The 17095-nt window shown below is 32.4% G+C and overlaps 1 protein-coding gene across 1 annotated transcript; it reads right to left on the reverse strand.

Moving 5' to 3' along the window:
• Window positions 1-11: 11 nt before the first annotated feature.
• On the reverse strand, window positions 12-6010 carry LOC114168647 (protein argonaute 5-like). The gene is made up of 22 exons (XM_028053542.1): window positions 5300-6010; window positions 4953-5176; window positions 4677-4832; window positions 4456-4589; window positions 4265-4371; window positions 3868-3971; window positions 3552-3687; window positions 3330-3446; window positions 3142-3249; window positions 2993-3064; window positions 2544-2666; window positions 2307-2457; window positions 2112-2233; window positions 1827-1964; window positions 1605-1741; window positions 1471-1533; window positions 1321-1384; window positions 1003-1138; window positions 842-915; window positions 646-740; window positions 518-549; window positions 12-438 (listed from the first exon to the last, which is right to left on the reverse strand). Exons 1-22 carry the CDS (start codon window positions 5798-5800, stop codon window positions 269-271), a joined length of 2964 nt encoding a protein of 987 aa, XP_027909343.1. The 5' UTR covers window positions 5801-6010; the 3' UTR covers window positions 12-268.
• Between the last annotated feature and the right edge of the window lie 11085 nt (window positions 6011-17095).

The following is a 17095-nucleotide window of genomic DNA, read 5'->3' on the forward strand; positions in this document are numbered from 1 at the left end:
ATTACAATAAATTGAAACGAGAAAAGGTGGAAATATTCGTGCACTCCCAAGAAATGTTAACAAATCATAAATAATAGTTAATAATGAAGCTGAGATTTTTCTTTATAACTTGGGTATTACTATCAGAATTGTTCAAGAGCACCAGAGCAGCTATGATAGAATAAAAACACAAGATGCCAAAATGTTGTTAACACCAAAAAAGGTACGTAGACAAAGATTTGGAAACAGAGATTTCCACACGGATCTTTACAAAACAACGCCTTCACCTTCAACAGAAAAACATGACGTCGGCGACATTACCCTTGACGGAGGGCAATTTTACCTCAAAGCTGGCTGTAGTACTCTTGCCTCCAGTTGAAGAACCAGCATCAGAGGTGTCACCTTCAATGTAATAGCGAGCACGGAAAGCTGCCAAATGGGCATAGTATGCGGGAGGAACTGCAAGCAAACAATAAAACTCCGAATGAAAGTGTGAATACATCGTCAAGATATAGGAAACGAATTTGATGTAACTAACCTATTGAAACTGATCGTGTACACCTTGCATAGCTGAAAAAAGAAATTCAAATTTCAATCAAACTTGACAAGAAGATAAACCAAAAGAAACAGCAAAATAGGAAAAATAGCATGGGAGTAGAATTTTACGTATAACACAAATTATTAGTTAAAATTTGCAACTCGTCAGCAGTAAACTTATTCTCATCGAACAATACGTGGTAATGAGTTGGTCTGCTTGTTCCCTGCAATATTCAGACGGTACAATCCAAGCAGATAACTTGTCAAATGCCTTTAGAAAATAAATAACAAAAGTTGAATGCGCGTCTTAAGAGTACTGCATTACTTGGATTCCAGCATGACTATTCAGATAAAAGTCAAACTCCCGAGGATGACATATGGTTGTGTCAACTACAGTCCCTGTAAGAAAATGTACACAAAATTAGCAAATTCAGGCGTGAACAAACGAACCTGCAATGTAGCCAAACATAACTTGAGATATAAAACCTGGCATTATATTTCCACTTCTATCTGTAGAATCACGACCTCCGTGATCCATAGGGAACAAACGAGTGTGGTGCCTCTTCTGGACCACCACAAAAGTAACCGGGGGTAAGTAATCCGCTTCTAGAGAGTTACATGCCTGAAACAAGATGTATCAAACTCGAAATTAATAAGGATGGAATAAATATCCAACTACCACGTTAGGCATACACACAAAAAGAGTATTGCTCAAGAGTTTCATTTGAGTGTGCAATTTGACGTGGATGTTATAAAACATGTTGCTTATCCTCTCTTCAAAAACATTACCCATATCCAACATACCCGTCTTATGGCATCCATCTCATAAAGAAGCACTTGATTGAACTGTCCTTCGCTGACCCCATCTCTGTCGAGAACAATTTGAAAAAGGAATTACATACACAATAAGAGCCTAATAGCACAAATGTCCCATTATGTTCAATCAAACCCAACCTGTAGAATATAATTCTCTCCGGTTTACGACGAGTTGAAAGCCGGAAAGCTCGAAACAACTCCCTGAAAAAGAGTAAAAATAATATTAATTGTGTTGGCTATACAAAAGTGGCCACAGCGACAATCAACAATACCTGATAATTCCTGAATGTGCATTTCCCCCGGCCGGATCCTGAATAAAAAGATCTTGTATAATTTCTTCCCGATGTTTCTGAGCAGACACAACTCCTTTGTACCTTGTTACGAAAGGCCAATCCATGGATGCCACCACCTACACCATTGAGCAATTAAACACAGTAAAATCGTCACCCAGTAATGCATCTACAAATCAAATAAGACAGAAAAAGAGAGCTTACTGCAGCAATGGAAGGACTACTGTCCTCTCCAGGCTGGGGATGCGTAACATCTGCACCAAATATTATAGTCGGTACATCGGATACATGAGGTATTCTATTAGCAAATGCATCATTCAATATCGTGTTCGTTCCTCCCACCTATATATAGTCAACAACGACACGTTTACAATTTAAAAGAAACAAAAGGTTCACAGAAACATATATATATATATATATATATATATTGTCTAGCTTAAGCAACAATATGATCAACTCAAACAAGGTTTTTAAGTGAATAACTTCAACCTTCACATTTATCTTGAGGGCCAGATTTTCAAGATATTGCTTGTTCATTTTGACCACTTGCTTGGGCTGACAACACTGAGATACTATTCCTAATTCTGTTTCACAAATGCGCTTTATTTTCCCTGTCAGAACGAAATGATTACACATGATAGAGCCACATTAAGAGTACAATATTTGATAATAGAAATCACTCACCATAAGAACCCTTGATGTCAGGTAAAATTATTATTAAGAGTTGGAGCCCTACGTTCGCCTGTTTGCACTGCTTATGCAGGTTCATAAGAGCATTCTCTATTTGACCACTTGGAGATGATGTTATAGGCACTACAGGACTTTCTTTGAACCGCTGGCATAAAAATCAGTTCAAATAAAAAATACTCAACAATCTATCCATTAGATAATCTCAATAGCAAACTGTACAAGCTACCTTACCATTCCCTTGCTGTTACACATTTCAGCCAAATTCTGACAAAGTTGATATGGCAGATCCCTGTGTATTCTTCCAGATAGGTTTAGGCAAGTCCAGTGTTCAACAGTGCCACCAGCAATCATTTTCTACAAAATATTACAAGTGGTTACATCTTTTTTTTATGGTGTAGTAAATTATCATAATATTACCTGGAATACAATACTTAATTGACATTAAATTTACTTTATAATTCCCTGTGTATACTTGAACAATGTACAATATTAACCATATCATATCTAAGGTACATGATAACACAACTTCCACCAGAAAAATAACAAATGATGATGAAGAATGAGATACAAAAAGGTATTAGGCTATGGAACATTGTAATCAATCATACAAACAGCACCGAATTAAACCACATTACTCACGTATTAATGACCACCAAACACGAAATTATTCACAGATTTACCTTATTAATCATATTCCATTGACCCATCCTTGGCTGAACCTGTGATTCACCACCCGATCCATGGTATTTAAGCTGCAGAAACAAAAATAAAATCAGATATTCTAAACAAAAGAATTGGCCAAAACGTGTCAAGTATAATCATATCATACCATAGGGGGAGGTAAAACACGAGCTTCAAGCAATGCCGGATCCTCCCTGACTTTAATTTGAAAGTGCTGGGCAAATTTGTCCGTACTGAACTTGCTCTGCCTCACAATCTGTCAAAACAGGAAAAATAAATTACCACGAGTAAAGAACTAAAGAAGCAACACATGCCAATTCATAACGATGCAGGTACCTGTCTGATGGAATCCTCCCTATCACGAGGACCCTGGCGTGTTGCGCTTAAAAGGGCGGATACTTGATCCTCATTTAATTTTTTGGTATATCTCTGTCCAGCCACAATTTGACAAAGCTACAATATATAAAACAAGTACATTGAACCAATGTTAAGTCTCAGCAAAAATATTCATACATAATATATACACTCGTATAAAGATGGAGTAATGCAGAGAGAAACCTCCATTGGCAAAAAAATTGGCTTGGTGTCACTACCAGCTTGAAGAGCAGAAAGCTGGGTATACTGTAATGAAATATTATATTTCTCTTGAAAATACTGAGGAACGGATTTTTTTGTTCCATTGTCATCAGTAAACCTAAAACATACAAATAACAAAATCAAACACTTGGATTATTCATACTGAGATTGCGCACTTTATATATAAGAACAGAGAACAGTTTTGTAAGCTAACTCATGAGCGGACTAAATGAGAATATGATTAAAATGTAAATGAAAAACAACAATTAAAATGGAAACCAAAGCAAAAGTTCCTTACATTAAGGCTCTGAGGGGTTCTTTGGAAAGTCCACTAACTTTGTAACGCCTAATATTCTGTCCATGATTAACTTGGACCTTGACTCCTCTCAAAGCTTTCTTAATCTGTATATTAAGAACCAAAAGACATACATGATTTCTAAATTAATTATATACATTTCAACATGCCCGGACTGAAAATCAATCAAACGATCTCAGGAAAAATTTGGTAACAGATCTTTACTCTCAGCACAAACGAAAAGATCATTAGTATGTATTCAAAAGCAAAATATAGCTCAATACGAATAAAGAACCACACAATCTACGAGCACAACAGAAAAAAAAATCATTGCTATGCATTTATGAGCAAACTGTAAGTCAATAAGAACAAATAACCACACAAATTTCCAGAACAATACCTTAACTCGGTCCTGATCATGCAAAGGCCTGCGAAGATCGAGTCTAAAATTCTTAGAAATAAAGTCAAGGACAGGAATGGGCTCATAAAACGCCCTGGCTGACACATCTGCAGCGCAAAAATAATCAGTTGTCAAAGACTGTGTTATTCAAGACACTCATAACTTAACCAGCATTGAAAAGTTAAACCAACCAATATTAAGAGACAGGCCCATCTGAGTTGGGCGGAGACTCTGGTAATACCCCCGCCAATATTCAGTCCCATTACCCAAAGGTCCTTTTGGTCCCAATGCGGGAGAAAAAAAGGATCTCCCAACCACATCAAACCTATATTTTAAAAAACAAACAAATCAGTAAAAGAGAACACAGAATGTTTCAAATCAAAATTCAAACAACACAAAATAAAAAAACAACTTCTCAGAAGGTGTAGCCCGGAGTACAACATCAAGAGCCTGAATCGTTTCCTGTGGGCAGTCCAACTGCCGGCGAGCAAGAAACTGAGTCAGATGATGAAGGTCGGTCTTCGAAGCAAATCGTATTGTGACCCTAAACTCACGTTCACGCTTTTTCCTATGCATTCAGAAACAAAACTGACCATTAGTCAATGAAATCTTAAAAATATATTTACATTTAAATACATGTAAACAATAAGAAATTATTACACATAATAATAATTAAAAAAAAAAAAACCTATCAGAAGTAGGAGTGGCAGAAGACCCTGGTTCATCGTTATCTCCCAGCTTGACCTTAAATTCCTTAACTTCAAAAGGCAAAGGTCCAGCGGTGAAAAGACTCTTCCGTCCGTCATACGCGGTCATGCGATTTCCCAGAATCGATTCACGGTGTGCTCGAACCAACAAATTAATAATATCTCTGGAGATCTTTTTCGAAGTAATCTCAGGAGAAATCGCTACCTAATCACACAATGAACTCACTCAGACACACATCTCACTTCACTCTCAACCGCATAAGCAACAAAAAACACTAGCATGCAGCGACTAAAGCAGAACAGAATAAATACGATTCAATTAACTAACATCGTAGTGATAAATGTCCAACATCGCAACTTGGACTTGAAAATGATTGGCTCGCACTTGGATCTTCTTTCCCGATCTTCCTATTCCTGGCCGGTCCGGGAATCTCACAGCCTTCGACGACGACGGTGCCGACGGCGCCAATGACAGTTGCTTCTCGAGCGCCGAAGTAACTGCTTCAACCGCCGGAGACGGCGACGTTGTTGTAGCAACCGCTGGCGATCCAGAAACTGGCGCCGGCGAGGATTGAACCGGCGGAGGGCGGGATGGACCCGGCCCCGTTGATGCAGGGACAGGCGCCACCGCTCGGGGAGGAGCGGCGGTGGGCGGGGCCGGAGAAGCAGCGTATGAAGGAGGGTGCGATGTTTGAGTCGGAGGAGACGGCGCGGAATGTGCGCCGCGGCCGCGACCACGGCCTCGGCCTCGGCCTCCGGCAGCGGAAGAAGAAGCCGCGGATTGCGGCGGACGGTTGAAATCCGATTGCTTAGAGCCGCGGCCAGACATTGTTGCAGGTGAGGGAGGTTTGGCAGTGTCGTTTGCGAGTTTTATGGAAAATGGCTTGTCAAGTGATTCCTTTAAGTACTGAACTGCATTGCGGGGAAGGTAACCGTTTGGTATGGAAACATAGAAGCAAGGAAGAAAGAGAGAAAACCAATTGACAAATTTCAAAATTCTCCCATTTCTTTCAATAACAACTATTTTCTGCAAATTAAAAACTGCTTGCAGCTGGTAAAATCTGAAATAACAAATTACAAATAAAAGAAAATAAGATTAATAATTAAAAAAAAATAGTTTCCAACATTGAAACTCATTCTTTCATGATAGTTCAATTTCTTTTCTTCCTTCTATTTTATTTATTCTTTCACAGGAAACTGACTAGACTAGGGTGTATTTAAAGGAAAATATAAATGTACTTGATAATAATAATTATTATATGTTCAGAATAAACAGCAGCAGAGTTTAATTTTTTTGTTTGGTTTTGAAAGAGTACTAATATATAACTATGTTTGGAATAGAGTGCCAGTTTAAAAGGTAATAGAAATAGTAAAAAATAAAAATTTCTAACATAATATTTATATTGTTTTAATCAATGCTATAGTTTTTTTGTATTTATTATCGTTGAAGAAATTAGTAAATGAATTCATTACACAGTTTTCTACATTAATCATTTCAGGAAAAATATTAAATGTGATCAAATTGAAGAGTAAATGTTATTAATCATTTATCATTAATCATTTATCGTCCCTGAATACTAAAATTGCAATGAGAATAGAAAAAATCTATTTCATGTATGACTGTTGCGTATGTAGATTGTTTTTTTTAATAACCATAACTTTGAGCAGAAAACATTCTCTATCCAAATTTAGTTTACTGGACAAATAATTCCGGTATAATATTTTTATTTGTTTATATTAAATAAATATGATTATTAAAATAATTTGATGAAATAAATATGACTATTAAATAACCTTTTTAGAAGTTAAAAGGTTAGGCAGCTAATTTTAATTGAGGGATTACAAAAGTCTATATGAATAAAAGTAAAGAGATTATTTAAAAAAAATACAAGTACTTATAAAAATGATATCCTTTGCTGGATTATTGGCTAAAGTATAACAAATATTCCGTATTTATTTTATTTTATTTTAATTTATAATAATTATAATTACGTAAAAACCAAACTCCACACGTAGCGGAAAAGGTTTACCCACACTCTCACGTTCAACGATCTTTGTACTCGCGCATGAATCTCTAAGCGTACCTGAGAAGTTTTTTGGTTACACACGTTTCGCGAAATCAGCGCGAGTAGATGTGACTTTCAAAGGAGGCGCGTGAGGAATTGGAAAAACCACTAGGTTATCATTCTTTCGTGCTACATAGGCGGCGTTACTGGACACAGACACGATTCGCTCACTCCTTGTCGAGGTCGACCAGTGATTATGAATCTTAGTGGACCCTACAATTGTTTTTTATTTATATATTATTTATTTATTATATTTATATTTCAATTTAATATTTTTTCCATAGTATTTAATAAATTTATGTATCAATTTTTCTTTCATTTATTTTGTCTTCTATCACAAATTGACGGTTATATTATAAATATTAGGGTTGGAATTCCAAAAGATTTTCTTAGGCTCTAGAATATTACCCCGTTCCGTACAACTTCAATTTTTGCTGTCTGACGATAACTTTACAGAGTGAAGCCTCGTAGGAAAAGAATTTACTTTTTTCTGTTTCATTAACTTTTTCCTTTTTCTCTCTATTATCTGACGACGTGTTTCGTGTTTCGAGGAAAGAGAAAATTGAGGACAAAGATATGTCCTCATTTAATTTTAATTAAAATTATTTTTAAAATAATATTTCAAGCGTTTATTCTATTTTTCTTCTATTTCAAGTTTTCATGTTTGATAAATAAAATAGAAAAAATTCCATCAACAATGAGATAAAAAAAGTTCAAATGAGAAAGAAAGAAGAATGAGAATATTTGTTGTCATTTTGTTATGTTTCTCTTTTATTCCTTTCAAACAGCAATTTCTTAAGTTACGCGTATTACTATATGCTTGAATTCTAGTGGACTTTTCATTCACGCGCTTATACAATTAAATATTATATTTAACAAGTTTTATTTATTTCACTTCATTATCATATACAAGTAAAAACGCAATTTTTTAAGAAAATAATAAAATTGGACAAAAGTTCAATTTAGTTAATTAATACATTTAATTTGTTTTGTTATGAATAAAATATGAAGAAGTAGAGTATTGTTGTGACATATTTTATAATAGAATTGAGACTATAGTGTAGAAGATAGGAAGAAAACAAGGTAGTGGTTGAAATGCCACGCTAATTTGTGAGTTCTGAAGTTGGGTGTCCGTACAATTGTCTCTTTGCTATGGAAGTTTTGGTGGGCCCTAAAAAGTTCGAAAGACGAAGAGGAAACGAAACGTTGACGACGTTAGCGTTTACCAACGCACCTGGAAGGTGAAGCGAAAGAGGTGTGAAACAAACAATGTTGATGTTGGTGTTTGTGATCGTGAGGCTTCCCTTTACCTTCTTCTCTTTTTCTTTTTTCTATCTTCACTCGTACTCTTTCTTTTATTCACTTGTACCAGTGTGTTTGACTCGTGGGACTTTTTTTTTTTCTGAAAAAAAAAAGTTTATTGTTTATTATTAAAAAAAAATTATTACATATAAAAAATGATAAGATTTATATAATAATTAATTTAATATTTTTAATTAATAAATATCGACCAGATTGTTGTTTCAGTATACCTAATAAATTTTATATTATTTAAAAATTGAAGTAAAGTGAAATTTAAATATTTTTATCTCTTCATCTTTAGAGAATTTTTTAAAAACAAAATCATAACGAAATTTTTGTTTCTAACTTCAGTGCATCTATTTGTATTTCATCTACTAGGCAAACAAGAAAAAAGAATAAATACAAATTATATATATTATTATAAATTTATGCTTTTTATTTTTATTTTTCGAAATAATTAAAGTTCAGTGTCAACTTTTTTTAAAATGTATATTTTTGCATTATATAGTTTCTTTTTAACTTTTAATGTGGTATGTGGATGGATGTGTAGTTAGGCTTCAACAGAACACATGTAAATATGCTCAATATCGTAATGGTAACGTGTGTAGCCCTACGAGATGTTGTTATATAAATAGAGAAATTATTTTGGTTTTAAAAAATAAAAATTTGTTTTTTTTAGTTATACAATTGTGAAATCTGTTTTAGTTTCTAAATGTTTGAAGTGTTGTTTTGGTTTCTGAATAAAAATTTTGATCAAAGGCTTCCTAAAATTAAAAATGTTAATTTTTAGTTCTCCAAAAATATTTTATTGAAATTAAAAGACTACCTTGTTCAATCATTATCCACCCATAAAAGGTTATTCAGTGAAAAGCAAAGTAAATAGAAGAAAAAAAGGGAGTTTTATATGATCTGAACTTTAGCGGTGGATCTGTGTACATCAAAATAAAGTGTAAGATGTCAAACAAGCCCACATAAATTTTGTATTTGATCTGTATGTTATAAATTTAAATTGGATTAAATGCGTGTTGTTTTTCCTTAATTTTCGATAAAATTTAAATTTGTTTATTTTTAAAATTTTAAACAAATTTAATCTCCCATCTTTAAAAGTTTTTCAATTATCATTGAAGCAATAATAAATCAAACAATGTAAACAACTCAAATATTATCATGAACGTGAAACATTACACAACTTATAAAAATTTAGTTAATATGACCAAATCCACACATTTTTTTAGACTAAATTAGATTAAAGTTTCAATAAAAAAAATAATTTCAATCTTCATTGAAAGTTAAGGGATTAAAAACATATTTAACACATTTAAATTTAATTCTAGGGATTGATAAGTTATTTTGAATTGTTTTCTAATAATAAAAATTAAGTCTTATTAGTAAAATTAAATTATATATATATATATATATATATATATATATATATATTGATGAAATAATACTATTTAAATATATAATTATTGATTAGGTTAAATATATTTTTAATCTCTAAACTGTGACGCAAAATTAAATTTTGTCTTTGTTCCAATTTGATACATTTTTTATCCTAAAGTTTAAAAATGAATGGATGTAGTTTTGGTAACCAAACATCGTTAAGGATTGTTGATGTAGCAAATTACGTTGTTACTATTGTACGTGGTCACTGGTTTTAAATCAATTGATTTATTATAACTATTTTTCTTCAAGCACACTAGCTTACCCTAGTTTGAAATTGTATTTATTTCTACCATAATTGTGTGTTAGATGTGTTAAAATAGGTCAACTCAATTAGTTTTGACTCAGTCCATTTTTGACCTACTATAAACGGGTTGGGTTGACCCGTAAATGGAAAACGGGTTTGTTTATTCAACCCGGCCCATGGGTTGGCAGGCTGGACTACCAGCTTTGAATTTTATTTATTTTTTGAATTGGAGGCCCAAAAGCTTTGATTTTTTTTCTTATCAAATCGTTTTTTTTTCATCAATTTTTTTTGTTAATAATGTTAATTTTAATTGATGTAATGACAAAACTTGGGATAGTAACAAAGATAGACCTGTGTGCTTTTACATATGGACATGTTTTACCGCAAAAACAAAAAACAAAAAATAAAAATAGTTCTACCCAATATAGAGTTTAGGAAAAACATTACAATCATTTAATAAATATGTAAAAGTTAAGAAGATTCATACATTCGAACAAACAGTGAAAGTAAAGTAAAAACATAAAAAAAAATGACAAAAACAAAAATAAAACAAAACTTGTGTTATGATTATTGGTTTGTTGTAGATAAAATCCCAAAAAACTTATGATTGAACTAAGTGTTGTAGGTGTGTACATATATAACCTCAAATGAAATGTGTTCCTAAATTTAACTGAGGTAAATATAATATATATATATATATATATATATATATATATATATATATATGGTGTGAATGAAATGTGCATCTTTTTTTAACTTAGGAGGCTCGCGGGTTGGCTCATCGAACTGGCGAACTAAGTGGATTGGGTTGGTATAGGTTGGCAGGTTTTGTTCTCTAACCCGACCCGCTATTTTTTGGCAGGTCTGACCCGTTTTGACAACTCTATATATTATAGAGGAATAAATGATGACGTAGGTGAGGAACTTAGTACTGTGATCTAGTCTTAAAATAGAGTATATGTGAACAACTACCGATGTATATCTTATTTCGTATTACATGACATTCTTCATTTCTTTTAAAAAATGTATATTTAAAGAATTGTGCATATATATTTTGAGGAATATCGTAATACATGATAAAATTGAAAAAATAAATGTTTGTGAAGTTTGTAGGTTTTGTTTGGATACAAGGAGTGTCTAACAACTTTGTTTAAGTTGGAGGGGTGAAAAGATTTCATAACAACTCGTTACATGTCTTATATACAAGTTTTGGCTTTTATATTGTCACTTCTACAATAAAGAGAAATCAAACAATGGATTGGGTTTTGTAGACTTTAGATTGCATATATCACATTTTAGGTTTTCCTTATTTTAATAAGAACACAACCACCTCCTCCCTCTTTATTTTTTTTCAATTTCCTTCTTCCTTCCACACAAAACCATGCATTTTCTTGTTCTCTTAACTTTGTTATATAATTGATATAAACTAGTAACTTTATTATTGCTGGATTTTTATGTGTGATGATTTTAATCAAATTGAGATTTTGTTGGTGCTCTCGTATGAATGAATTTTTTCCTCAAATTTATAAATCGATGTTTGAAAATACGAAAAAACTAATAGAAGATAATCGAGTGTTGTTTGGACTATATTATTTGATTAGTAATGATTACGACGATGTTTTAAGACAATAAAAAAATAAAAGTACAAATATATTATTTGGTTTTATATAATATATATAGAAAGCCTATAATTTCATTTCTTATTTTAAAAACCAGGGGCGAGCTTAACAGGGTCCCCAATCCGCTGCAAAATCTATTGTTTCGGATTTTTTATTTATGTTTTAAGTAAAGTCAGCAATTAGTTTTGTTAGTAATTAAGGAAAAAATAATTATTTTAATCATTTGTTCATCTTCAATATAAATATATGTAATATATTACACGTATAGAAGAAAGAAAAATTTATTTATATTACCTTGAGACTTAAAGAAAGAAGACTTTCGCATAAAAAGTATTAATTTAATTTCTTTAAAATTATTAATCAAAATTCACCATTATTTTGAACAGTTTGACTTTAGTTATAAAGTCTAAAGTCCTAATTTTTACTCATGTCCCATGTCTTGAGTAATACTGTAACGATTTGAATTTGCATAATTTATTTTCTCTAAACAGTGCATTGATCTGTTAATCACTTAAACTATGTAAAATTGGGTTGATATATCTTTTTTTTAATATAAATTAGGGTATTAAGAAGATTCATAGTTTTTCTATCTCAAAATCTTAATTTCACGAATGTGTTAAGGTATCTGTTGTTTGGTTCTGAGGACCATTCAGAGGGAAAATGAAGAAACGTGGTAAAAAGTCAACCTGACTCAGCATGCATAAGGAACTTCATTTTGGATTAAAGAGACAAACATTAACAGAGCAATATCAGAACAAAAGCAATAAGGCAAAGAAAAACTATATTTGGAAAACATTGGAAGTTGAAGGAATAAAAAAAATACAGCGCAGCAGGAGTTTGAAAAAGTGTTAGGAATTTTGCTCTTATCTGAAAAAATATCGTTTATAATAATTTATTGGGTTAAATATTTTTTTTCCTTCATTTTCAGTTAATTTTATAATTAATCTATTTTAAAATTTTAAATTAATTTAGTCATTTTGTTTTTAAAATATATGGATTTAATCCTTTTAATCAAATTTTATTAGGTTTATTTGATGTTTCGTACGCATTTCAGGATTGTATTTTAGTTGTTTATACCGTTTGACACATTTTTACTTTAATGTTAAATCAAATACTATTATGAAACGCAATTAAAATTTGAAATAAACTTAGTAAAATTTGATTAAAATTACTAAATTCACGTATTTTGAAAGATAAATGACTAAATTGGTCAAAAATTTCAAAATAGACTAATTTCAAAATTCACTGAAAGTTAAGGACAAAAACTGTTGAGAATATTACTTAATATCTTTTATTAGTTTTTTAGAAAATATTTCAGTTTTAGATATATGTTTCAGTTTTATAAATTAGTTATTATTTTATATTAGGAATGAGATATTCTAAATATTTTATATTTGATATTCTGTTATATTTATATATATATATATATATATATATATATATATATATATATATATAGGGTATGTCAATAAAATACAACATTCTTCCGTAAAAGAAAAGAAAAAAAGAAAAAAAAAACTAGATCTCTCCTCAAGGATGAGTCCTTTGTTTTTTTTTTTTTTTACGTCATATGGATTATAAGTGTAGTTATTGAGAGAGTGTGATTCTATATGATTATATAACATTAGTCTTACCCATATAAGGTATTTGACATCATTTTTATACTAAAAACTTAAGACAATGATGTTATGAATCTTTATTCTTATACAATATTTAACTTTATTTATTCTATCCAATATAAAACTTTTAATTCATACTTGAATTATTCCCGACAAAAACATATTTAATCTTAATTTATTACATAATGCTAATATATATTACGCTTAATTTTATTTAATTTGATTTCTTAATATTTTTATCTTCAATTCAATTTTTGTTTTATTTTAAAAATAATAATTTTGTTTTTTAATTAAATCGGTGTTAACAAAAATTAAATCTCTTACACAGCGCCTAGTAAAAAATTTTCATTTGTAGCACTCATTTACTTTTTCCTGTAACATAATGCCAGCGAAGCTTTTCAATCAGTCAATCAAAACTGTGCAAGATTTGAAGAATTAAAGATAAAAGGATACAGCAAGAAGTAACATTAAATGGCATTAAATGGTTCAATCTATTTGATAACTATGTTTTGTTACAGCAGCAGCCGATGCAGAAGGGGCAAAAGGACCAAAGTGGTGCAATTTTTTCAAAGGATAATGATAAAATGCTTTATTTTTTTACCCGAATGTTATTTGTCTACGTGACATTCATTATTTTAATAATTTTAAACACGGTAATTGGAGGCAGCGATAAAGGAAAGTGTGCATCGTGTGTACACGTTTTGAATTGGTGAAACATTTTAAAAAAATATATTGTGTTGCATTATTTTTTCTCGTTTCTTTCCCGCAAGTTTCTTTTTCGAGCAGTTTCACACAAGCACAGAGGCATTTGTATCGCAAGGCATTCTCTTCCCCAAAAGGCTATCCTTCCATAAAGGTCGGTGTTGTGGGTCGCAGTGGAAGCGGATAGCGGAGTTGTGGAGAATGGTTTGGGTTGTTGGAGGCGGCGGGTTCCGCGGAAAGTGATGGGTACCATTCGGTTCATTGCTTGGGCGCTCTCTTATTGACGTAGTTGTTGGTTGATTAAACGCCATTCACAGAACGAAGATTTGATAACTGCAGTGAAACCCCAAAAACAATCGAACACCAAATTTCTAGTTCAATAATCAAGTATCTTTTTGTGATTCCATAAGTGTCTTTTTACATTAAACTTTTTGTACTGTCAGTACTGGAACTCATTTTAAACTGTATTATTACGTGAAATCTGGTTTGGACACAATCGAATGGTCATCCAAATAATTTCATCACCATGAATCATCACCAAACAACTTAAACAACTAATTGGAACTGCAGATTGAATTAAAAACCAACTTTTCTGGTGTGAGATTCAACTGTCCTTTTATGATTCCATAAGTGCATTTTTACATTGAACTTTTTGTACTGCCAGTACTGGAACTGATTTTAAACTGTATTATTACATGAAATCTGGTTTGGACACAATCGAAAGGCCATCCAAATATTTCCATCACCGTGAATCATCACCAAACAACTAAACAACTTAAACAACTAGTTGGAACTGCAGATTGAATTAAAAACCAACTTTTCTGGTACCACATTCAATTGTCCTTTTATGATTCCATAAATGCCTTTTTACATTGAACTTTTTGTACTGTCAGTACTGGAACTGATTTTACACTGTATTATTACGTGAAATCTGGTTTCGAAATGTGGTTTGGACACAATCGAAAGGCCATCCAAATAATTCCATCACCATGAATCATCACCAAACAACTTAAACAACTAATTCAACTGTAGATTGAATTAAAAACCAACTTTTCTGGTTCGATAATCAAGTGTCATTTTATGAATCCATAAGTGTCTTTTTACATTGAACTTTTTGTACACGCAATACTGAAACTGTTTTTCAGGTGTATTTTCAGATGAAATATGGTTTGGACACAATCCAAAGGCCATCCGAATAATTCCATCACCATGAATCATCACCAAACAACTTAAACAACTAATTGGAACTGCAGATTGAATTAAAAACCAACTTTTCTGGTTCGATAATCAAGTGTCCTTTTATGAATCCATAAGTGTCTTTTTACATTGAACTTTTTGTACACGGAGTACTGGAAGTGCTTTTCAGGTGTATTTTCATTTGAAATATGGTTTGGACACAATCCAAAGGCCATCCGAATAATTCCATCACCATGAATCATCACCAAACAACTTAAACAACTAATTGGAACTGCAGATTGAATTAAAAACTAACTTTTCTGGTTCGATAATCAAGTGTCCTTTTATGAATCCATAAGTGTCTTTTTACATTGAACTTTTGTACACACAGTACTGGAACTGCTTTTCAGGTGTATTTTCAGATGAAATATGATTTTGACACAATCCAAAGGCCATCCAAATAATTCCATCACCATGAATCATCACCAAACAACTTAAACAACTAATTCAAACTGCAGATTGAAAAAAAAAAACTTTTCTAGTTCGAGATTGAAGTGTCCTTTTATGATGCCATAACTGTCCAAACCAGATTTCATGTAATAATACAATTTAAAATCAGTTCCAGTACTGGCAGTACAAAAAGTTCAATGTAAAAAGACACTTATGGAATCATTAGGGGTGGCAAACGGGCCAGCCCGGCCCGTTTTGGCCCGGCCCGTATGTGGCCCGTCAAAAAACGGGCCGGGACGGGCCAGCCCGTCAAATAGAAACGGGCCAATAATCACAACCCGTTCCGTATAGGACGGGCTAACGGGCCGGGCCGGGCTGGCCCGTCTAGTTTTTTTTTTTAATTTTTTTAATTTTTTTAATTAGTTTTCAAATTTTTTAATTTGTTTTATTTTTTAAATTTGTTTATATATACATATAAATTATTATTAAAGTCATATTTAATCAAATAAAATATTATTTTAAATTTTAATTGATTAGTTAATGTTTTTAATTAGATAAGTTAAAATAATTATTAAATTTACATATTAAATTATTCAATTATAACTAATAATTCAAACTTAATTTGTAGGTGTAGATGATTTAAATTACAATACTATTATATATTTCTACATTTAAAATATATAATCTAAAAAGTTAATCTTTTTAATTATTTTTATTTTATTTTATTTTTTTAAAACGAGCCAACGGGCCAGGACGGGCCAGCCCGTACTTTGGCCCGTCAAGTTGACGGGCTGGACAGGACGGGCCAGAACGGGCTGACGGGTTGAAATCTTCAACCCAGCCCGTTCCTTTTAGCACGGGCTGACGGGCTGGCCCGTTGGGCCCAGCCCGTTTTGCCACCCCTAGGAATCATAAAAGGACAGTTGAATATCGCACCGAAAAAGTTGATTTTTAATTCAATCTGCAGTTCCAATTAGTTGTTTAAGTTGTTTGGTGATGATTCATGGTGATGAAATTATTTGGATAACCATTCGATTGTGTCCAAACCAGATTTCACGTAATAATACAGTTTAAAATCAGTCCCAGTACTGACAGTACAAAAAGTTCAATGTAAAAAGACACTTATGGAATCACAGAAAGACACTTGATTATCGAACTAGAAATTTGGTGTTTGATTGTTTTTGGGGTTTCACTGCAGTTATCAAATCTTCGTTCTGTGAATGGCGTTTAATCAACCAACAACTACGCCAACAAGAGAGCGCCCAAGCAATGAACCAAACGTTACCCATCACTTTCCGCGGAACTCGCCGTCTCCAACAACCCAAACCACTCTCCACAACTCCGCTATCTGCTTCCACTGCGACCCACAACACCAACCTTTATGGAAGGATAGCCTTTTGGGGAAGAGAATGTCTTGCGATACAAATGCCTCTGTGCTTGTGTGAAACTAATCGAAGAAGAAACTTGCGGGGAAGAAACGAGGAAAAACGATGCAACGCA

This window comes from Vigna unguiculata, chromosome 11 (assembly GCF_004118075.2).
Source record: "Vigna unguiculata cultivar IT97K-499-35 chromosome 11, ASM411807v1, whole genome shotgun sequence".
Lineage (NCBI taxonomy): Eukaryota > Viridiplantae > Streptophyta > Magnoliopsida > Fabales > Fabaceae > Vigna > Vigna unguiculata.

Coding starts and splice junctions, on each gene's coding strand:
- LOC114168647 (XM_028053542.1), bottom strand. CDS start 5,800: ATGTCTGGCCGCGGCTCTAAGCAATCGGATTTCAACCGTCCGCCGCAA. Junction 2,458..2,543: donor TGTGTAACAGCAAGGGAATG/GTAAGGTAGCTT, acceptor TTTTTATGCCAG/CGGTTCAAAGAAAGTCCTGT. Junction 1,139..1,320: donor AGATGGATGCCATAAGACGG/GTATGTTGGATA, acceptor ATCTTGTTTCAG/GCATGTAACTCTCTAGAAGC.